The 23,586-nt window shown below is 39.0% G+C and overlaps 1 protein-coding gene across 2 annotated transcripts in view; it reads left to right on the top strand.

Annotated features, from left to right (window-relative positions):
• The window catches only part of LOC148425129 (SH3 and multiple ankyrin repeat domains protein 2-like), a 211,225-nt gene that overhangs the window by 111,029 nt on the left and 76,610 nt on the right, over positions 1-23,586 (top strand). For both annotated transcript variants that reach the window (XM_088412771.1, XM_088412772.1), the window contains 3 exons: positions 10,585-10,724; positions 12,674-12,787; positions 17,498-17,579. In XM_088412771.1, coding sequence (XP_088268897.1) covers positions 10,585-10,724; positions 12,674-12,787; positions 17,498-17,579 — 336 coding nt within the window. The remainder of the gene's footprint in view (positions 1-10,584; positions 10,725-12,673; positions 12,788-17,497; positions 17,580-23,586) is intronic.

The following is a 23,586-nucleotide window of genomic DNA, read 5'->3' as shown; positions in this document are numbered from 1 at the left end:
GTATGAATGTTTTTTTTTTAAGATTCAAGAGTTTTATTGTCATGTGCATAGTAATACCAAACAATGGAATTCATATTCTGTTCACTTCCCTGAGCAGACTACATTCCATAATCAAGCAAATAATAAGGTAGGCAATAAAACAAAAAAACAGTAATAAAGCTATAAGGGCAGTAATAATGAACTACTAATATTCTAAGCATATTATTGAGCAGATTGAGTGGAAGAAACTGTATACATAAGAGGATGATAGTGCAAAATATGTATTTAGCAGCTTTCCTGCACCGTGCAGGGTTTGTTAGGTGCATGTGCTTAAGTGACTGGTTATGAGGCAGATTGGTGCGTGAGAGATTTGTTCAGAATCCGGATGGCCTGTGGGTAGAAGCTGTTCGCCAGCAGGGTGGTCCTGGCCCTCAGGCTTCTGTACCGTCTGGGATTTCTTGATGACCTGTCTAGTGTTGTGGGACCAGATGAGATCCTCGCTGATGTAAGTGCCGAGGAATTTGAAGGCTTTCACCCTCTCCACCTCTCTCCCATTGATGAATAGTGGCGGTTTGTGAGGCTCCAACTGCCGCCTTGGGTCTATGATCAGTTCTTTGGTCTTCTCTATGTTGAGGTGGAGATTATTGCTGCGACGTCAGGCCACAAGGTATACTGACTGCAGGCTTTTGATGCAAGACATGGGAAGTCCAGAAATCAAGCGCGAACAGTTTACAGTTTTCATTGTTGCTGCATTCAAAGGAAAAACAACCCATCTAGCTGCAACTTATATTTTCTTTCCTTTTCATTTGAATGACTAAAAGTAATGAATGTTGTTTTTCTGATAAAATGATGACAAAATGCAATGTTAATGCTTGTCCGCCCAGCCGTCTTTGAATGCCTTCCACTTTTGTCTTTCACCCTGCGTCCCATCTAACTGGCACCCCCTCTTCATCAATCATTCACCCACACTCTGTGTGGCATCCTCGCACTCCCCGTTGGTGTTTTCTAGTTGCAGAGCACACATACACGTGAGTCCACACTTCACACAAACATGCAACATACACACACATGGAAACACACGTGCAAGGTTCCAGCTGTCAGTCACCCCTGCGGTGTTATGGCAACAGTTTCCTGATGAGATGTGGCGAGAAAGAATTTTTGATGAATGTCAGGACAAACTAGGGACCGACACTGTTCCACAGAAAAGTAAAATAAAATATTCGGTGTCACAGTAGAGCTCTTACAGCTGTTACAGTTGAGTAAAGAATTAACCTCAGGAAAAAAAGTTGACAACTTTTGCAATGTCTAAAGAAATTCCGAGGCAAGATTGCAAGAAATGAAGGCCTTACAACAATTCACAACACAGCATTTTTTGTCGTTCTAAAATCCTAATTAATGTTGTTAGTTTTTGGAACCATCTTGACTTGGGAAGTCAGCATGTGGATTATATCATTGTTCCCCTTTATCTGTGCTACGCCAAATGAGCAGTTTTAAGCTATCACCATGACGTCCCTCTTTCCAATTTTCATCTCTCCATCTTTTCTCTGGTGATTGTCCAATAATAGCATACATTATGCACACTTGGTCTTAATCAACACCATCTAATTAGCACCTCAAAGCCACCTGGGAAATTGTGAAAAAGCACAGCTGATGGTTTTTTTCATCTGACATTACCTGCTGACCTTGTATGTCAATTGGAGTTGCATCCTAAATAGAAGTGCTTTCCATAATACATCTTAAGTATATCCAAATTAATTGCAGCACACAATGACAAGGACTTTTGTTGAGAAAATGCTTTATTTCACCGTACATAGTCTATTAGTCTGCATCGATTTTGCAAGTTAAAGATTTTTAGAGATTTTTACATGTTAAGGATGGTATGTGAATAAAAAATAAAATGAATCCCAAGTATTTATCCGCCATTCTTTAACTTTGAAAGCTTACCAATTATCGCAATTATACTGTCTCATCTTGTCAACTATACTATAAACAATAATTATGGTTGACCGTTACTTGTCCCCATAAAAATATACAATATAGTCTGACTGTATTATGCTACCTACATTGGTTGCTAGGGATGGGACGAGATCTCGTACGATGTGACCTCAAGAAATTGGAATGCCATGAGCTTTCCCGTAGTGCAAATTGCACGCCTCCTTAAAACAAACGATCTTCCCCAAAAGGTTGCTGCCAGTTATGTAGTCAAAAAAAGCTTTGTAAAATATAATGCCGCTTTAGCTTCATTGCCATGTTCGCAATCGTAGACACAAAACGCAATTTAACACATTTGAAAACTATTGCATTTTTTAAAATGTAACTGTTGAATTGATTGCATTTTTGAAGAATCATGATTACTTTTACAATTTAATATAAAATAAAATGAAATTACCACAAATATATATTTTGTATTAATACCCCAATGTTCTGTCATCAACGCTATATAACATGCTGAAGATGAAATGTAACAAATGACTCATTTTGGGCACAAATGACGATATTCCAACATAGAAAACACAACTTACAGACACTCGTGGGCCAGAACGCACAAAGAGTAGGACCAACGCGTGTGCACCGACAGCAACTGCTCCACACCGTCCTTCCCCACCACAAAATGCACTATCCACAGCAGCCAGAAGCGGCGTCAAAAAACAAAGACATTATCAAATAAGGCACCAATCTGTCACTGTTAAAAGATAAATTAAATTAGTTCCAAAACACCCAAATTATTTCATAACCCCCTGCAGTCAGGACACAGACTACGCTACAAATCTTGATGCAGATAGGCTAAGATGTTTGTATTCCAGCTGCTCAGTTTTTTTGTTTATTTGTTTTTTTTTTTTTTCATAATCCAGGCCGACTCAAATGTGTTCTGTGGGTCCTGGTTTCATCTCACTCACCAAAAGTCACTGGCTGAATTATGTCAAATCAAATCAAGTTTATTTGTATAGCCCTGAATCACCAAAGTCTCAAAGGGCTTCACAGGTAAAAAGAAGTCATAATGAGACTTCTTTAGCAAAAAAGAAGTCGTACAGAGACTTCTTTTCGTCATAAGTACACAACAGCATCCCCTGGTCAAAGTTCCCAGAAGGGGAAGGAAAAACTCAAAAAACACAATTTGGGGAAAATCAGTAACCTTCAGAAGGGACTACAGGTGGGAGGAGCCCAATCCAGGCTCAACAGGTTGAAGTGGATGCTGTGTGTACCAAATACAAACAAATACAGATACAGATAAACACATTGTGCCATAATAGGCAGGAAACGTCCAGTGAAAGATGTCTTGACAGCAGGTGAAGCCATTGGGCAGAAACCTCCCCACAGTCCAGCCAGGTGGTCCATCCCAACAAAAAAACACCACAGAGGAGGTGGTCGATCTCATAATCTGCGATCGTCGATCGGTGTAGGGCTGGATGGGGCCGTTCAAATCATCTCTCACCATCTAGCTAGCCGCCTTTCCAAGCCGGGAGAAGGGGGCAGGAAGAAGAAGAAAATGCTGCAATCAGTCAGACCCATTGACTAAATGCTTGCGTGTATAAATGTCTTTTTAGTCGGGATTTCAAGATTTCAAGTGAGGTGGCTGCACAAACTTCCATTGGGCATTCCAGATTACTGGCGCACGAATGGAAAAAGCCCTTGATCCTGCGGACTTCTTTTTAGGCCACAGGGTCGTTAATAAACCAGCATTTTGTGACCAAAGTTGTCGGGACGGAACATACGGTGATACTAAGTCGACAAGATAGGAAGGAGCTAAACCGTGTAAAATTTTATAAGTAATTAACAACACCTTAAAACACATCTCAGGTTTATTGGAAGCCAATGCAGGTCAGCTAGTATTCAAGTAATATGATTGAACTTTCTTGTCTTTGTCAAGAGTCTCGCTGCTGCATTTTGTACAGACTGAAGACTTTTGATGCAGGACATGGGAAGCCCAGAAAACAAAACGTTACAGTAGTCAAGGCGTGACGTAAGAAATGCATGAATTAATGTTTCAGCATCGCTAGCAGACGGAATAGGGCAGTGAATTTTAGCGATATTGCGAATGTGGAAAAAAACGTTGTAAAAAAATCTCCCCCCAAAAAAGCATTGATTATCAAATGTTGCTCAGTCACAATTAAATGAAATTGTGTTATTTGGTATTCTGCATTTCAGCAAGCAAAATAATAATAATAATAATAATAGTATTATTTCCTTCAAATACCAAAACACTCAATAGAAGCTGCCTTAAGGCAACAATACAATGTGCACTTATTACTTTCAAATAATTGTGTAGTGATAGGATTAGGGTTAGAGTTAGGGCTATTGTGTGTTTTAATTCACTTTTAAAAAAAAAAAAAAAAAAACCATAGAATGACCGCTCTACAGAAGCACTAGACTAGACACTAGGATTGTCATAGCCAAATGGCCAAGCTTGCTTGACCTGCATAGTACTGCATCCCATGCTGAGTATCCAATCACATCGCATGCATGTCACGTTCAACATGAGGCTTTCTAGATGACCTTAAGTCAGCACCTTGTGACCTGATTGTATACTGCAGCTGTCTATTGAAGGAAACTAGAAAAAGCTTCTTGCCTTAAACTAGTTCCTAGAGTGTTCGTTTTTGTTGAAAGATCGCTCATACCACAACATAGTGAAACACTATATTTAATCCAGACAGAGTGGGAAAGTACACGAGGCCTCGGGCCAGTCCTGCCGCAAGTCGGAGCAGAAAATGGCAACGTTTCACCTTCAACTTTCAGTTCTTATACCCTTTCGGGGTATGTAGTCCCACTGTGGAATGCAGGTGTGTGTGTGTGTGTGTGTGTGTGTGTGCGTGCGTGCGTGTGCGTGCACGTGTGTGCCTGCGTGTGGGTGTGTGCATGTGCGCGTGCGTGGGGGTCTGTTTCCGTGTGGAAGATGTCTTCAAAAGTCTTCGTTCTGCCGGCCATTCTTTGAAGCGGGAGGAGGTCTGAGCACCATAAACCCTGACTGATATCTTCTCTTGAAGGCCACACCTGGCCTTTCGTTCCTGGTGGAATGTTGTGTCGGGGGATGCCATCTCTTCCTTTTGGAGTTGACGACTTGTCCTTATTTCTTCTGGGCCAAGACTATATCTGCTTTATACTGACATTACGTCGTCTCAATCTTTATTAGAATAACACAGTTCCATGTACACACTATTTTATTGATATATTGCATTTGAAAAATATGTATTTCCTTCACTATTAACTCTATGTGCCCATTCACTCACAGTGCACTGACACCTGCAGCTATTGATTGTGAAGGTCTCCCGCAGATTTCACACAGCCTGGCAACACAGGTTAGATGAATTCTGATTGGATAAAACTTCTAACCTTAAATTACAACACTGTAAGGAGCGTAACCAAATGGATATAATTTAACACGAAGAGAACAGAATATGGACAATAAGGCATGGGACAAGATCTCATGAGACGAGATCGCGCGAGATCGAACACCAAATATTTACCTTTGAGTGCTGCTTGTTATGCCCATATTCCCTAGTTAGGGTAGCGTACTTCGCATTCCTTGTATTCCTTGTATTTCCTCATTTCTTTCCAGTTTGAATTAAGCAGTAAAATGCACTATACAGTAAATACGGTTTTGTAACCACTCACAATCGACCAAAGCTTTACCGTTCCGCCATTTTGAAATGAGTAAGGCCGAACAATAGCAGGCCTGCATCTTCGTGAGGAGTCTCCGACCAATAGCAGACCAGCATTGTAGTCACACGTTGCAAGGAAGCAGTTTGACAGCAAAAGTATTTAAGTGCAATTACCTAAAAACACCAGCAGATGGAGGCAAAACAAGACAAGTACAGCCAACCCCCTATGGTCATGACAGTTGTTTTTGTTGCAAAGCCCGAAAAATACGGTAAAGAGGGGATGAAAAACTCAGTATTACACCTTGCAACATGAACATCATTTATTTATTTATTTATTTTGTATTTTATATTATTCCGAAAGATATCAGCTGCATCATTTGTTATTGCAGCAGCATATGGAAAAACTTTTGATAGTTTATTGCAGCCTGGTCAATAAAAATAAATCATAAATAAATCAAATTTAAAAAAAAAAAAAAAAAACATTTTCAAAATTGAATAGTTTATATTCGTAGTTGTTTTTTGTTTAAGTTTTGAAAGTTTTGGACTCAATTTGGTGGGATGACTGAGTTCTAGGCCCGCTTTGATGCTAAGAATCATGTTCAGCAGAGAAGGATGCTGGGCGTGGACTGTGCACTGGACAGTCCTCTCACGGTGACATCAGCAGGCAACAAACCCGCGGAAAGCAGCCGGCCCAGATAACAACCCTGGGAGCACTCATTGTTTGCTCATCAGAGCTAGCTGATCTGTTTGCGGACATCTTTAACATGTCCCTTGCACGAGCCTTGGTTCCCACCTGCATCAAGTCCACCATCATAGTGCCTGTCCCCAAGCAATGCACTGTGACCTGCCTGAATGACTACCGTCCCATAGCGTTTACCCCAATCACAATGAAGTGCTTTGAGAGGGTTGTCAGGACCCACTTCAAAAAGACCATTCCAGACACTGTGGACCCTCTCCAATTTGCAAATCGACAGAAACGGTCCGCGGATGATGTAGTCAACACCGCCATTCACACAGTGCTCACGCACTTGGAGTGCAAAGACATATATTTAAGAATGCTCTTCGTTGATTACAGATCAGTGTTTAACAGAGTCATCCCTGACAAAGTGACGAACAAACTCCTTGCACTTGGTCTGGCGCCCCGCCTCTGCAACTGGGTGCTGAACTTCCTCACCGGCAGACCCCAATTAGTCAGAGTCCACAAACGCACATCCAGCACCAGGATTTTAAGTAGAGGGACACACCAGGGCTGTGTGCTGAGCCCCCTGCTTTACACACTCTTCACCTATGCCTGTGTTGCCTCCCAAAACAACACCAGCATAATTAAGTATACGGACGACACTACAGTCATCAGGCCGATCACTGGTGGGGTTGAGACAGCATACAGGCTTTGTGGCCTGGTGCAACAATCTCCACCTCAACACAGACAAAACCAAAAAACTGATCATAGACCCAAGGTGGCAGGTGGAGCCGCACAAACCACTATTCATCGATGGGACTGAGGTGGAGAGGGTGAAAGCCTTCAAATTTCTTGGCATCTACATCAGCGGGGATCTCACCTGGTCCCACAACACTCAAAAGACCATCAAGAAGTCCCAACAGAGACTGTACTTTCTGCGGAGACTGAAGAAATTAGGCATGTCAGCAAAGACACTTGACAACTTCTACAGCTACACAATCCAAAGTGTCCTTTCTACCTCCATCACAGTCTGGTACAGCAACTGCACGGCACAAGACAGGAAGGCTCTCCAGCGTGTGATCAAGACCCCACAGTGTATCCGTGGAGCAGCCTTACCCTCACTGCAGGACATTTACCACACCATGGTTCTGCGGAGAACACACAACATCCTCAAGGACAGGACACACCCACAAAACGACCTGTTTGAAATGCTGCCATCAGGCAGACGCTACAAGGAGTGTCAGGGCCAACAGCTGGCAAACAACTTCTACCCACAAGCTGTACGGATTCTTAACAAATCCCTCACAAACTAATCTGCCTCCTACTGCATGCATAAACAATATCTTGCAATAAAAAAAAAAAAAAATACATCCATGATATTCTGCATTACATTACTAGCACCATTGTCTGTTTGTTGTCTTAATGGTATTTATTGCTATTTATTTATTGCTCATACCTTTATATATATATATATATATATATATATATATATATATATATATATATATATATATATATATATATATATATATATATATATATATATATGAAAACAAATTACAAATAACATTGAATTTAATATAATTATGTTATAATTATTATATTCAATAATTATTTACTAGAATTATAATAAAATATAATTATGTTTGGCCAGCAGAGAAGGCCTTGCTGGCTCTGACGGCCCACCACTGCTCTTTCAAGTAACCATTGGGTGAGGATGAAAATTGCATTCTTTCTCTGATTGGCTCTTGGCCAGGAAATCCAACATAGACGTTTTTTAATTCCCCAATTAAAGACTTTTTTTTTTTTTTTTAGTAAATTCAACTTCAACAATACTTGTAGTGTATGCCACAGAATAAATTTAGACAAATTCAGGCAAATTTCAATGAAAAGTTTTGAAAACCTTCTAAAAAAGGCTAGCCTTGCAGTTTTAAATGAGAACCGACATCTAGCATTTGATCATCATGTAAAGCATGATAACGCCATCCAGTGGGCATAATTGGTAATTGCATTCTCGTTTCTCCTGTATTACTTAGATGCAGTTAGAACAACCTTATGGTGTATTATAGCTTAGAGTTAAAGCCTTTAGGTGACTTTGTTTTTATGTTACTCGTATATTGGGGGGGGGGGGGGGGGGGATTGAGGGGGGCGACGGATTTGCTGTTGTCTGACAGACCGGCAATTACAATTTTCTGCACGAAAAAATGACTGACGTTGACTTAAGGTGGGCGGGGGCACTGTCGGACCAGCAAAAAATGTAAACTCTGCTTATACTTCTTGTAATAGAGTTAAAAAGAAGAGGATGAGGTAAACTGTCTCCCCCTTCAAGCAAATAATCTGAGTGGTACTTGTCACTGGTCATGTCCCTTTTGATGAAGTTTCTCCTTGCTTGGGGTGAACAGTTGCTGTTCCACCTGCAGTTCATGACTTTCCATTAGAAAATGTGTGAGCAGTCACATGCGCTCAAGGTTCTGAACTGGGTTAGCTCTCCAAAGGCCCAGGAAGGTTTGACAAGGAGTGCAGTCTACAGGACAAGGTGACCCACTTACTTGAAGGAAAATCCCTTCCTCTACTTCAATCCGTTTTCATTTCCTTTTCAGCCTTTAGTTTTCACCACTTTTACATTTGAGTCCATGCAAATAAATATTGACATAAATCTGTAAATAATCGTTTTTTTATTATATTGTTGCGTGCTAAAATATACTGTATGCATGCTTATAACTATTGCTGACGAGCAACCTTTACTCATCATTTTTCCATTTTTTGTATATCAATTACAAAAATTAGATAGATAGATAGATAGATAGATAGATAGATAGATAGATAGATAGATAGATAGATAGATAGATAGATAGTTTCGAAAATTCTGTAATATTGTTACGTATTTGCTTACTTCAAAAAGGAAATACAGTACTGTACTTCTCACTGCGCCTGCTGTATGACGATTGACCAGTAAGTGGTGCTGCAATATCACTTGTAGACCAGTACACTAAATTGTAATGCTCATAGTGATGTGAACATTGTTCCAGGAAGTTGACAATTTAAAGGTCTAGTGATGATGCTGTCTTTTAAAAAATGACCAAAAAACAAAAAAAAAAAAATAGCATTTAACGTTGATTCTATATATAGCGGCCTTGTGATTAGCTTATGGCATTCAGGGTTCAAATCTTAGCTTCATCATGTTTGGTATCGACTTGACCAGTCTTTTATTTATGATATGATATCCTGGTTTCCTCATATAGCCTAAGAATCACTGAAGACTCAAAATTGTTCATACTGTAGGTCAGTGTTTCTCAAATGGGGGTACAGATCCCTGAGGGTACTTTTAGGAACTCCAGGGGGTACTCGAGATTTAAAAAAAAAAAAAAACAACATGCAAAAAAATCTTTTAAAAATAATTATTTAATGAATTAAATGTTTCTGAAAAATATAGTTCATAAAATAATTTTTATGCTCAATAGATTGAATCTCAATATTTTTAAAAGCCAGATTCCCCCCCATACGAGAATAGTTTGACCCAAAGTTTCATGTGCCAATTCACATTACCTGTTAAGTTAATGATTTATTTTGTGAACAGATCTCTACTGTTATCCCAAAATATGACGCTTTATGTTTCATATTTGATTGTGGACCAATATTTGTTTATATTTTTTTCTTTTTGAGAACAGGTCTGACACTTTATGTTGATCATTTTTTGTGGACAAATAATTTTTGATAATTAAGTTAATGATTTATTTTTGTCAAAAGATCTCTACTGTAATCCCAAAAGATGACACTTCAAATAGTAAATGTATTTAAATGTAAATCTATTTAAATGTAAATAGTAACAAATATACTGAGTAAAAAGGACATACATGTTTGGTTTACATGATTTTTTTGTTGTTGTTTTGTTTCTGCAAACTTTTGCACTGGGGGTCCTTGGAAAAATTGCATTCCAAAAAGAGTTCCTTGATCCAAAAAGTTTGAGAACCCCTGCCATCAAGGACGGAACAATGAAAGAGTGGTTCTCATTCTCAACAAAAGGTTTCTGAGGTGGCGCAGGTGGTGCCTTTGTTACGTGTAGTTTGCATGTTTAAAAAGTGTATGTAACTCAGCGGCAGTTGCTCATCTGTAGGAATTTCGTCTTTGAAACTGGAGGTTCGCATTCAAGTCTCGCTTTGGATTAACCCTTTCACTACTGATTCTTTTTTTTATTTTATTTATTTATTTTAACAACAACAATCAAATTTATGGCATACATTACTTGTTTACAAGTCTAGAATAGTTGGGAAATTAAAACATCTGAATATTAAGTTCCAAAACCAACAATGGTGATTCTGTTTCTTTCAGCCCCAGCAAACATGGAGAAGCCATAGGCACCAGGAAAAAGCTGTACAGTGCGGTTCCAGGGAGGCACTTTGTGGTGGTTCGTCCATATACTCCCCAGGCCGAAGGAGAGATCAACCTCCATAAAAATGACAGAGTCAAAGGTAAGTGTGTAGATTTCTCTTTCAAACCACCATCACACAAATCTAGTCAGAGCTTAGAGTTGCAAGATTTTAAACATTTCCGACAGGTATACACTGTATCTAACCCAACTTTTGTAATTTTGTTTTAGCCCCTGGGAAAATGTTGACCCCTCTCTGGCCTATTGATGGTTTTAATGTGTGATATCAAAAGAAAAGAATACAAAAAACAGAGGCTAAAATATTGCACGGATTGTGAGAACATGACGACTTTCAATATGCCTGTTCTGTTTTCCCCACGGAAAGGGTTGACCACGGTGCATTAGGATTCCCTCAATTGACTTCCACCTTTCCCCTTTTTCTTTTCTTTTTATTTTCGATGCTAAGGAAGAAAAACGAGGCAGGTGGACATTGCAATAGCTGCAGCAGCAGCAGTAGTGGTAGGCAATAACCTAAACAATGTAAACTTACTGTCAAACATACTGTCATATTCCAAACAGTTGCAAATGAACATTTATCATTTATATATGATGCTAAATATATTATATATAAGAGAGAGAAATACAACACACACATATATAACATAAATAGACTAATAATAATATTAATAACAATTATACATTTTACTTAATATATCGGTCAGTTAACAAATTAAAATGAACGTTATGAAGCTTGCCATAAAACAACTTCTTTTCCCATGATGCTTGCCACACCAGGAAGCAACTTAACAGCCAGTTTAAACTTGTGATAAACCCGCAATAAATGAAACTAAAGAAGCGATCTAAGCGCATAGTATACAAAAAACCAAAGTACACAACCTAAAGTAAACCCGCGTGACACTCCGGCACCCTTTTGCGTTTCAAATGAATTCAGCAACAATAAATCAATTAAGAAAGTGTCAATCGGCGAACGCTAAAGTAAAGTCCTTTCATGAAGCGAAAAACCAATCCAAAACAATATCGCCAAAGCAGGCAAATAAGCTCCAGATTATAAAGAAAGAAAGACAAAACATTTTACCAGCACACCGGGTCGAGACACAGCCAATGTGACTTCGCGGCACAGGTGGCACCGATCTCTTTTATTTCAAAGGATTTTTTTTTTTTTTTTTTTAAGAAAACACAACAATGCCCCTTATAAAGGCTTGTAAATGCGAGGTCGAGAGGTAGACCCTGTTGGTGTCAAATTTAGCCCTTGTGAGGCTCATTTACTGCCATTCTAAATGGGAAATAGTGTCAATGTTGGACATATTGAAAACCCATTGTTTTATCATGTGTTTCCCCCAATTTTTGGATTAAATATTTCAACGGCAAATCGCGAAAGGGGTGCAATAGCAATTATTTTATTGACACCCCAAAACCACCGGGTAGCGTTAGCTTATGACATTTGCAAGCCCCTCAATGAATTCGATGATTGGCCTAACGTGGATTCTCGTAATGCAAAGGTTTTTAAAAGTCAAAATACTCAAATTATGACAATAAATTTTCCTATATCAATTTCATAAATATACAGCGTAGTTTCTTTTGTTCTTATCACATTTTTACAATTTTTGTACATAAAGGGGCATAGGTTCCCCCCTTAAAAAAAGTGTGTGTGTGTGTGTGTGTGTGTCTATGTAGGTATGTGTGAATAAGGCTGATGCCACTGAATATTTTGACGGTTTGAAAGTAAATATATATTTATATTTGACGATGCTATGACCCTTTCAAAGTCAGTCAGTCAACTTGGGTGGTAATAGGGCCAGACTAGTGAAAAATCCCCAGACAGTCAGGGTTTAATTATGTGAGTGTTATGTGTTTTTTCTGATTCATCGTGTCATACTGTATGTCTTATATGCCAAAAGCAGTGAAGCGGTAGATCTTTATTTTATTTCCAGCGCTCAAATGAACTAAAGTGAAACATGATATTCATCTAATTTTTGTGTCAGTGAGAATGATGTCTTTTTTCATCTCCTCTTCTCTTTTCCCTCGGCCCAGTTCTCAGCATCGGAGAAGGTGGCTATTGGGAGGGCAGCGCCCGTGGCCAGGTGGGCTGGTTCCCAGCCGACTGTGTTGAAGAGATTCTGGCCAAGGCCACCGAGGAGAGGAGCTGTAAGTTCAATGATCGGAAGCTGAAAGTTGGTGTGAATGGAACATTGACTTACAGTATAGGACACAGCTGCAGCAGTAGTTCTGTGCAAAGCGAGGCGGCAAGGTCAATGTGGGCTGCTTAAGTTCCCAAGGCCATGCAGTGGCATGTGGCTATTTTTTTCCTCCAATACATGAGCTTCATGTGTCTCAGCCTTTGCTTCTCCTTAGGCGGTGATACACAAAGCTAAGTGCTGCATTGCCCTGCTAACTCAGCTGTGCTTTGATTTCCTCATGGGGCATGCTAATCAATCTATCACACCACGCTACTTCACCCGTCAACATCACAGTTAGCCTTGTTCATGCACTTATAAAAGTAGCCCTGTACAGTATGACTCTGAGTGTTTTTTTTTTCTTATTTTCTTCTTCTATGAACTTTTTTCCACATCCTTATTCATATTCAACCTGTTGTCTGCTGCCCCGATCTTGCTGTATTTTTGGCGAATTTGGGCAAAAAAAACAGAAAAAAAACACCACGTTCATATCAGTCGTTGTCTATATACAGGGTGTTCCAAAATGGTGTTCCAAAATGTTTTTTTTTTTTACCTAATTAAATAAGAATAGGTATTTATTGAGCCAAAGGTGGACCAGAATAAAACATAATAATCTGGATTAAAAATTCTCTTGAAAATATCTAGCTACATTTTACATTAGTGATTAGTATGGTCAGCCTTTGCTGGAAAGGGTTAGGCTATTTTTTAGTAGGGATTGTTTATTTGTCACGAGGGAGGAAAGGATCTGCATCATGCAGCTTTTTTTTTTTTTTTTTTTTTTTTTTGCTGCTACCGTGCACAGACCTACATATGACATTTATGAAGTCCGTGCTGTTGCTGAGCATGCTAATTTAGTGCTGAGTGTTGCTATTTGCTAAGCGGCCGTTACAGAAATTACTTCTGGGTGTTTGGTCAAGAGAGGGACAAGACAGCATGCATTTTTGAACCAATTTATCGTTGGTTTGTGAGACCTGTCCTTCATAGCATGCTGCTGATTGGTGAGCTCAGGGATAAGAAAATGTAGCTTTAATTATCCTGAAAACGGGATTGCTCAGAACTCTGCACACACCTTAGTTGCGTAGTTTTTTCGTGTTTGATGACTGCCAATCTCTAGCAGAGAGCTTGGAACACCGACCATAGTTGCTCCTATTCTTGTAGGTCTTTTCCTGTTTTTCAAATAGTGTCATCGTCCTCCATATGGTAGCTCTCGAAAAACCCATATTTAGTGACTAAACACATATTTAGTGACTAAATAATCAAGCCTTTATATGAGGACGTGGATTACATGGGGTCTATTTGACAAATGTAAAAAATATTCCATTTTTAAAAATACTGACTATCAAACTGCATGAATTGATTGGTTTATTGAAGAGTCATGAATCCATTCTCAATTTAGTGTAAAATAAAATGAAGTTAACACAAATATAGATTTTTTATTAACCCAGATTATTTCACAGACCACCTGCAGTCAGTCCCCTGAACCCACTTTGAGAACCACTGCTATAAATGGTAACTTAAAATTTAGATTTTATTTATTTATTTATCTTTTTATTCAACACTATTAGAGAAAAATTGATCTGTCAGTCACATAAGCCCAGTTTTAACACGCAGATGTGCATTTTTCTATCGCCCATATTTTTACTTGCAAAAATTATCGTAACGGGGCAAGGAAGCGGGTGGATGTCAAGTGAGTGATAAGCAAAGTGCCTGTTGCAGCTAATAGCAGCTCATGTTGGATGAGGCTGTTGCGGCAATTTTTTCAATGAAAGAAGCGAGCAGGTTGAACCAACATCCGAGTCCATCCTTGTTCACACACAGGAATATTACTAAACCGAGAGGGTCGTGTAAAAGGTATGTTGTGTCCAGCTGATTTAATCAAGAGTGTCACTGGTTATTAATTATTATTAAATATGAATTGTGGCCTTTTGGCATATACACTCATTCATAAACTTGGTGAAACATAATGTGCAACTTCAGGCATTTACGGTAAAATGAACTTGAACTGCGTCACAAGGAAAGGAAAAAGAACTGCTTCGAGTGCATTCTGTTACACTAGCGAGATGTTCACTGAACGCTCACAGTGTGAGAAATTTGAAATACACTTAACTTTAGGCTCAACAAATTAATAAGTTACAGATACGAACACAAGAAAATATGAATTGAGTTTAGAAAGATGAAATTTATTCTGTTTTGCTAAAATGTTTACATCGTTGCCAAACTGTTGGTGCATTTTATACACAGTAAAATAGAAAATATAAGAATTTGACCTCAAAATTGAGGTCCCTCTTATACACAGCTGCGTCTTATATTTGGGGAATTATTGTAAATGAATCCGCACCACTTGGCGACTCAGTTGAGCTCAAAAAACGTTTTAAGCTCAATATCTCCTCTTACATCAGTGGTTCTTAACCTTGTTGGAGGCCAGTTTCACCAGTTTCATATGCTCATTTACCGAACCCTTCTTTAGTAAAAAATAAAATATGATTTTTTTTCCTGGTGCACGAAATGAATTGTGCATTAATATCACCTTGTTCAAATAACAAAACCAACACAGTGGGTAAAAGTACCAGTTCCCCGCCGCCACGTCGTGAGTCCGTCGTGAGTCCGTCGATCGCCGGCCGCAGGAGCTTATTTGCCTAGATCGGCGCTCGGGAGATAACGGGCTAATTCCGGCGTGTGGTCCCAACTGAGAAGGAGGTCTCACTCTGCTGCTTATCCAGCGCTCTCAAAGCGGACCGGTAGGGAGTCTCACTCAGACACATATACAGCCCTCTCTAAGCGGTCTGATAGGGAGGTCTCACTCTGCTGCATAAACCAGCCGACCAAAGCGGACCAGTAGGAAATCTCAGAGCAGGACGCTTTCAATGACTGTGCCCACTAACTGCAGACTAGACTGAGGGGTGGTCCTCTGCGGCGGAGGCTCCACCGAACCCCTGAGACTGACTCACCGAACCCCTAGGGTTTGATCGAACCCAGGTTAAGAACCACTGTCTTACATGTTTGTGACTGTTGCACAAATTGAATGCCATACTATACTGTCTCTAACTAAACGACATACATAGAATGCTGGGATTGGGGTTTGCTTTTTTTTTTTTTAAATCAAAGATTTTATCCAGTAGATTCATTATTGATATTGACCTATTGCAATACACATTAATATTGCATCGTCTAGCCCTATATTCTAAGCGAGTCTAGCACCATTGATCAAGGCAGATGGGAAGCAAGTTGCTCTGTTCTCTTGGGTTCTTCGCTCTCCCCTTGGTGGCCTATTTTACAGTTTGACCCCAGGCCTTCGGCGCAGGGAGCCTCTTTTATGTTGTATTCTTCACTAAAGTTCTATAAGCTCAGCTTGTCAAAACATCCTGTCCAAATATTCAGTAGTATCACTTCATGATGACTTTGAGGCTTTTAGCCTCAGTTGAGGCCATGGCCCGGGCATCATACATGTTATTAGGTGGGACTAGGAAACATATAAATGTAATGTATTACCAATTAAGTTCAGTTATACTACTTCCATTGATTTCTTCTAAGTCACGTTCATCTCACAATACCTATATTGCAGGGGTCACCAACCTTTTTGAAACTGAGAGCTACTTCTTTGGTACTGAGTAATACCAAGGGCTACCACTTTATGTGAAGACACATATCACGTTAATGATTTTTCACAATAATTAAGGAACAGCAGCAGTAAATATGTAAATCAAGTGTAATATGCAATGTAAAGGTAAGACATGTATAATTGTTTGTATACGTCATAGAAAATCACCAATTATCTACTGTACCTCTTGTAAGCTGTTTGCAGAACAGACCTGCGGGCTACTCATGTGATCTTTGGGGGATGTCTGCAAGACAGAACAATTAAACAACATAATGCATACAGGCGTTGCCCCTGTAGGAGTTCCATACGCATCTCAGTCGGCATTGATATATTGCGATACGAAGTGACGCAATACGTGTATTGCATTATGACGTTCAGTTTCTTATACAATATCACATATCAGTTTAGTAGCGCCTTATTTTCTTAATATTTCAGGTTTTTTAAATCAATCCGCTCCGGAGTGGCTTTCGTATCATGATTTTTGTCATATTATGAATCGTGCATCACATGTAAATCATTGAAAAACACCATATTAAATGTTACAATACATTACCTTTCAACTAAGCAAAAGTGGCGGCAGAGGAGGAGGGGAAACAGCAGAAAAAGATAAGATAAACTTTATCTTCCCCAGGAAGAAATTTGTCTTACATTTAAAATAGACATTAAAAACACACACACACACACACACACACACACATCAGCATAGCAGCATGATACAACTAATGCAGGGGAAAAAAAGACACTCTGGCATGTTCATTGCAATCCCTACGCTAAAATCATTCTTGCTTAAAAACAAACAAATTCCTCACGATACACAAGAGAGAATAAAATACACAGGGGCACAGAATCTTCTGTGTGTATTTTTTTTTTAACCAAATCCTGTTAGAGCTCTATCATAAAGAAAACTATATGATATGAAGATAGCATTTTTTGTATCCCAATATATCGCAATACGCTTTTAAGACACAATACTGAACACTAGTGTATAGTTTTGGAATACCTGAGAAGTTAGCCGAAGTACCTCATCATACTCTTGCGCCAATGACAGGGTATTAACAGCAATTCTCAATTGTGCTATGCCAGATTCCCGAGCGGACCGTGCTGACAGACGAAAACTCTTCAGACACTACACCGTGGGCTCCTACGATAGCTTTGATGCCTCCAGGTAAACCCTTCCATTCTTCATTTTGTGAAACTCCTTTTATTTCAATATGTCAATACTGCAGTCTTCAACCTTTCTATGATTTGAGAGATTTTCAGAGGCTGTTACAGACATCAAATCAATCAGTAAGCTTTATTGATTTAGATTGCAATCATCGGGCAAGTGTATGTGCATTACATTCCAAGTTTTTCTTTTGAATTCAGTCAAAGCCCGCTGCATGCACCGTATTGTTGCCTACTGTGTGCCTGGATCGCCGTCCTACATGACTATTAAGAGTTGTCATTGCGTTTAGAAAAGTGTGGAAGTGTTCCATTTTCGCCATGGAGTCCATACTGTGCAGCGCTTGTGTCAGGCGTCATGCGCTGGTGCCGATGAAGTTCCTACTTCTGGATGTGGCCTCCTTGTATATCCGGGGTACCTAATCTGCGTTGACATATTTGCCCAAGTTTTGTAGATTCCGCGCTGTTGTGCACTGAAAGCAATGGCAAATTGTATTCACTCGCTCTCTCACTCGCTTGGCGTATTCTTCCAAAGTGTGGTCTCTCTGAGACACCATAGTGCGCACACTGCATTCACCTAACACCAGTAAACGGAAATTCTTAATTCTACACCACAGGTGTCAAACTCAAGTCCCAGGGGCCAGATCCATCCCAACACATCATATTATGTGGCCCGTGAAATGCTGGTTTGACTTCAAGTTTTTGGCTAAAATGCCAATCGTACAATTTTGTCTTAAAAAACAGCATTTTTATGTTCCCGATCTGTCTTTTGAACAGTTTTTACCAGCCTCTAATTTAAAACTAGATAAGTGTGTGACAAACACACTTAAAATTTATTCTGGCCCCCTCTGACGAAAACTTTAACTACAATGCGGCCCACGATAAAAATGAGTTTGGCAACCCTGCTCTACGCAATGCAGCTTTTAATGGTGGTGAAAGCCAGGATTGTCCGTTTTCACAAACAAGCACAATTTATGTACAGTATTTTTAAATTAGGAATATTATATTGGACTGCATTCTCAATTTCATCAATTTGCTTCGAAGAAACCAGTAAATAAATGACAATTTCCAAAATGCCCTCTAAAAAGGAGCAATGGCTATACTCCCATCCATCTTCACATGATGTGTATGAAAGAACTGGCCATTATTTCTTCATTGAAAACCATTCCATATACATCGCTAATAACTAGGGCTTGTCATGAACAGTCAACGTTGTTGACAATGTCAATTATGTAAATTAGTCGATTAAAGTATTGATCTGACAACATAGTGGCAACGCCTGTAGCTACTACGTGAGGCTCGGTGTCTACAATTTTGTGTCTGTTTGTGCAGAACAGCTTGGTTTTAAATCATACAACCGTCAGGAGCTTTTGGGCATTAACCCTAAAGCTACAGAGAACACCTGAATATATGAAAAATTACATTTCAATCATTCTTTTGCTGGAATTGCAGATTTTCTGTTGTTAACCGACTGTATGTATTCCATTAACCACAATATTAACTTTAATCGAAAAAGATATACACGACAAAGACCTAAAATTACAGTCTGTATTATAACGCTATTATATTATTGTATTCTTCAGGAAAAAGCTCATTTGTAATATTTGTTGAATGAGTTTCCACTTAACACTTGATGAGTACAACTGCTGTAATTGTCATTTGAAGCTTCTAAAACCAAAGCTGAGTGCCCTTGATTGAAGCTCACCCAAAAAGCAGATCTATTAGGGAAAAGCACATGCCCAAAAGGTTTATTTTATTTATTTATTTTTTTAACGAGTAAAGATATCAGGCATTTTGGTATCTGGATAGTCTACTGAGAAATCAAATCAAATTTTGAGTATTTGGATTAAAATATATATTAGTGTTTTGCTTGGTGTAGAACAATTTCAACCCAGACCAAAAACCATCACCAACATATTTTTACCTACATTTCAACATGGCAGCACATTCCCTTTTTTAAACATATCTTTCCCCATAATAATTCCCCACATGCTGAAGTCAAGTTTGTTAAAAAGTGATCAGTAGAAACGGTAACTGTGTCTCATCATCAAAGTGTGCATTTGAGTTGATTCAACTACCTTTGAAAAGTAATGCAACTATTCTCACTAGTCCATTAGAACAGTGCTTCTCAAATAGTGGGGTGGGCAAATGACCCCTAGGAAAATGATTTGGTTTTGCCATGTAAAGTGTAATTGTGTTAAAAAAATGATCGGCATCTTTTTTTTCAGGCACTTTGATGCACTTGGTTGTTTTTTCTGCTCTAACAACCCTTTAACCTGTATATATGATATAAAAATAAAAAGTAGTTAACAGTTGTTGAAAGTTGTTTTTTTAACATTGCCTTTTCCTTGAGATTCGAGCCAATCAACGTGAAGAAAGGATACAGGTTTCTGTATACACAATTTTTATTGTGTATATTGTATATAATTATAACATCCAATATTGTACACACACACACACACACACACACACACACATATATATATATATATATATATATATATATATATATATATATATATATATATATATATATATATATATATTATGAATATATTTCTGCATACTAGATAGTTAATTGAGTAGAAATTGTACAACACAACCTACCAGCACTGGCTTGTTGTGTATGGAAAAGTTGCTAAATGCCACTGGAATCTGTCGATAGGTGTGTAATGAGCCACCGGGATTTCTTTTCACGTTATTGCTACCATTCCTATACCCACTTTTTTGAAAAGCTGTGGGACGCATTGTACGGTAGTGAAAGGTTTAACCTTTTCTCAAATTAATCAGGTAACTCATTTCAGCCCTATTCTAGCCCAATCACATCTATTCTTTTTGATGACCATCCATACTTTTCAGGATAACAGAGAAGTAGTGTTTCCAGTCAGAACATAGCGTGAGCCACTTTGGACAAGCAGTTGAGAAGATGGACGGCTAGACGGACTAATTTTAATGCTCAAACCACCTGCTCTTGTTCAGTGTACAGGCTTACGTATCGTTGAGTATTGTTTTGGACTTTCTGCAGCATCTTCTTTTCCATTGCCCTTGACATTGGATTAGTATGCTGACAATCAGTCTTTATTGCCTGCATGGGTCTGCATGCAGCGAGAGTGAGAGAGGTGGACAGGCAGGGGAGCCAGATGTTATTTTTTTTCTACATGATGCATCATCCCTCGATAAAGTGCTGATGAAGCTGTTGACTGAGGGTGTGTTGGAAAACTCACATGCCACAGAGTCTTTGCAGATGAATGCACCAATTTGTCCATTTTCAGAGGAATCCCCGCACACAAAGACAGTCAACTTCAGCAAGTTTCGAATGTGTGCTTGCTGAACATGCTCTCGTCATGATTATTCATCCCGGCCCCCTATTGCGCCGTCCAGAATCTGGATGTTCCCTAGAGTAAAGTCGCACTTCATCCTCACAGCGTGTCGGCCAGCATGTCCCCATTCAGAGCGTCCCATTCCTTTAACCCTAACGCCCACCCCACCTCCTGCCATCACTTGTTGAAAAAGATTACATTGACCATAAATTGTCAGACTTGTGTTGCACGCTGTAGTGCACTGACCTATCAAAGCTGTCAGATTTGGGTGGATGAAGGTGTGTCTGTCTGTGTGTCTTTTTGTGCATGTGTTTATGTAAGGGAATGCTGTGCGATAACCTTCAGTGTGTCAACAGTGCGGGCCTCCTTCCTCTTCAGACAGATTGCGTTGCTAAGGGAACCGTTGCTAGGATTGTACCTCGCTCTCCCCCTCTCGCTCTTCAGCCCTGTTCTATATTTTACCCTTTCTCTCTGGAGTAGCCCATGTTTGTGTTCAGTGTAATCCTTGCACCCAAGATAAGTGTAATGACCCCCTATGACGAATATCGCACACTTGTCCTGTCACACGCCACATCCACAATTGGTTCTTTGATGTGACCGTGTTGTGAGGTACTATTGCAGGAGGCCAAAGTGTTTTTCGACATAATACAACAACTTCAGAAAGCATCCTGTAAGTCCCCGCCAGATCATCTTCACGCTAAGCTTTCTCGCACACCTTCCTGTTATGCCCCCTGGATTCTGACCTTGCCTGTCCCCGACTACCCAAATACCTGCTGCCCTGGTAAGAAACCTTGCTCTGCCTGCCTGACTACGATTCTACCTTCTATCAGACTCTTTGCCCCGGCTTGGCTTCGTCCATTGTGCAAGCCAGCCATTGTTGCCCATCAGCCCCGTTTTTCAGCATTTAATAAACTAGTTGTTCGCCACTCTTATCTGCCTCTGCATGCTCTCGGATCCATTCTGTGATTGTGTTACAATTGTGGTTTTTTTCTTACAACATGTATATAGACATAGAATTGGCTACTGCCCGAAGTCAGCTGGGATAGACACCAGCAAGCCTGCGACCCTTGTGAGGATAAGCGGCTATAGAAAATGGACGGATGAATGGATCATGCAAACATTATTTTCATTCATCATTATTCATTGCTCGAAATTTTAAGGTTAAACTAAAGGTTATTTAATCTGAGTAAAGAAATGAACATCTGCTTGGTGATCCTAAGAAGACAAACTTGTACTTTTAAAAACAACGTAGGATGTAGTAGAACATGATAATAGTGTGCTTGTGTTTGTGCAGGACAGTTTGATTTTGCAAAGTATACAATCAATTTTGGAAAGGAGAAAACGGTTATGCGTGCAAGTCCACTGCAGTCTGGTAATAAAAGCCACCAATGTGGCTTGAGCGGTGACTGTTTTGATAGACCAAAGACCTCAAATTGTAGAAGAGATATAAAAAACTAATGTTGGTGCGGCTAAATAAAGAAAAAAAATGATATATTGGTGATAGCAAAGCTAGTAATTTCTTACCAATAAAGTGTGCTTTTACTGATTTCTAAATTGTTTGGCTATACTGTACAGTGGTCTCTACTTACGAATGCCTCTTGTTATGAAATATGTAGCTTGCTAAACACCTCGGAGGCACAATATTACCTCTATAAACGAGAAAAAATTCAATATACGAAAGACAACATTGTTGGCATATGAGACACGTGACACCAGCATTCGCGCCAACATGACTGTAATGTAATACGCTATCACAACCCGTGATGTCTACCATATTTGTTACAGTTTGTGATGTATTTTTATCATTTCTTAATATGCCGGCTTGCCTACAAATGGGAGAATAGTTTTTTACATTGATGTTTACTGTACTCTTCCATTTCTCATCTTTACTCATTTCATCTACACTTCTACACTAACAAACGAAAAATTGACCTTAGCTATGACTAACATCGTACATATTCACATAAAAAGACATATGTAACACACCACTTTGGGCTGTCGAATCTGACATTCGCTTTTTTAGCACTTTAGCACTGACTTCAACATGGTGCACTTTGCCAAATGACCCCAAACAAACTTAAGTAAATTTACATACTCAAAATAATCCAAAAATATATATTTTTAATGGCTCCTATGGACTTGTTAATGATTCATGGATCACTTCAAACGTATAATCAAAAGGTACAATTCAAAGATCTTAAGAAGGTGTTTCTCTCTGCACTCATGACCAACACACCAGCATCATGTTATGGCAAAAAAGTGAACTGCATTCATATTGTCAACTGCTACAATTAATATGATTAATTTAAAGGATTTAGGAGTTTTTTTTAAATTATTATTTACATGATATGTTTTAATTATTATGCAACAATGCAATTTAATATGTATTTGTCACTATTATTGATGCATTTTTTAAATTTAACAATATTCATTTAAAGGGTTTAGGAACATTTTGGGGGACTTGTATTATGCTATGTACATGTAAAAAGTGGATCTACTTATAAAAGATGCATGTTACAAGATTACTTCTGGAACAAATTGATTTCTTAAGTAGAAGAACCACTGTATTTATATATAACTATATTTTGATAAAAATCATGCTGCGATTGAAAGGGTTTAATTGTATGTCTACTTGTTGTAGTAGTGGGAAACCTTACGTTTGCAAGTGTTTTTGTTCCGATAAGAAGTCTT

Source organism: Hippichthys cyanospilos, chromosome 4 (genome assembly GCF_059441005.1).
Source record: "Hippichthys cyanospilos isolate Australia breed blue-spotted pipefish chromosome 4, RoL_Hcya_1.0, whole genome shotgun sequence".
Classification (NCBI taxonomy): Eukaryota; Metazoa; Chordata; class Actinopteri; order Syngnathiformes; family Syngnathidae; genus Hippichthys; species Hippichthys cyanospilos.
This window is presented reverse-complemented; position numbering and strand designations above follow the sequence as displayed.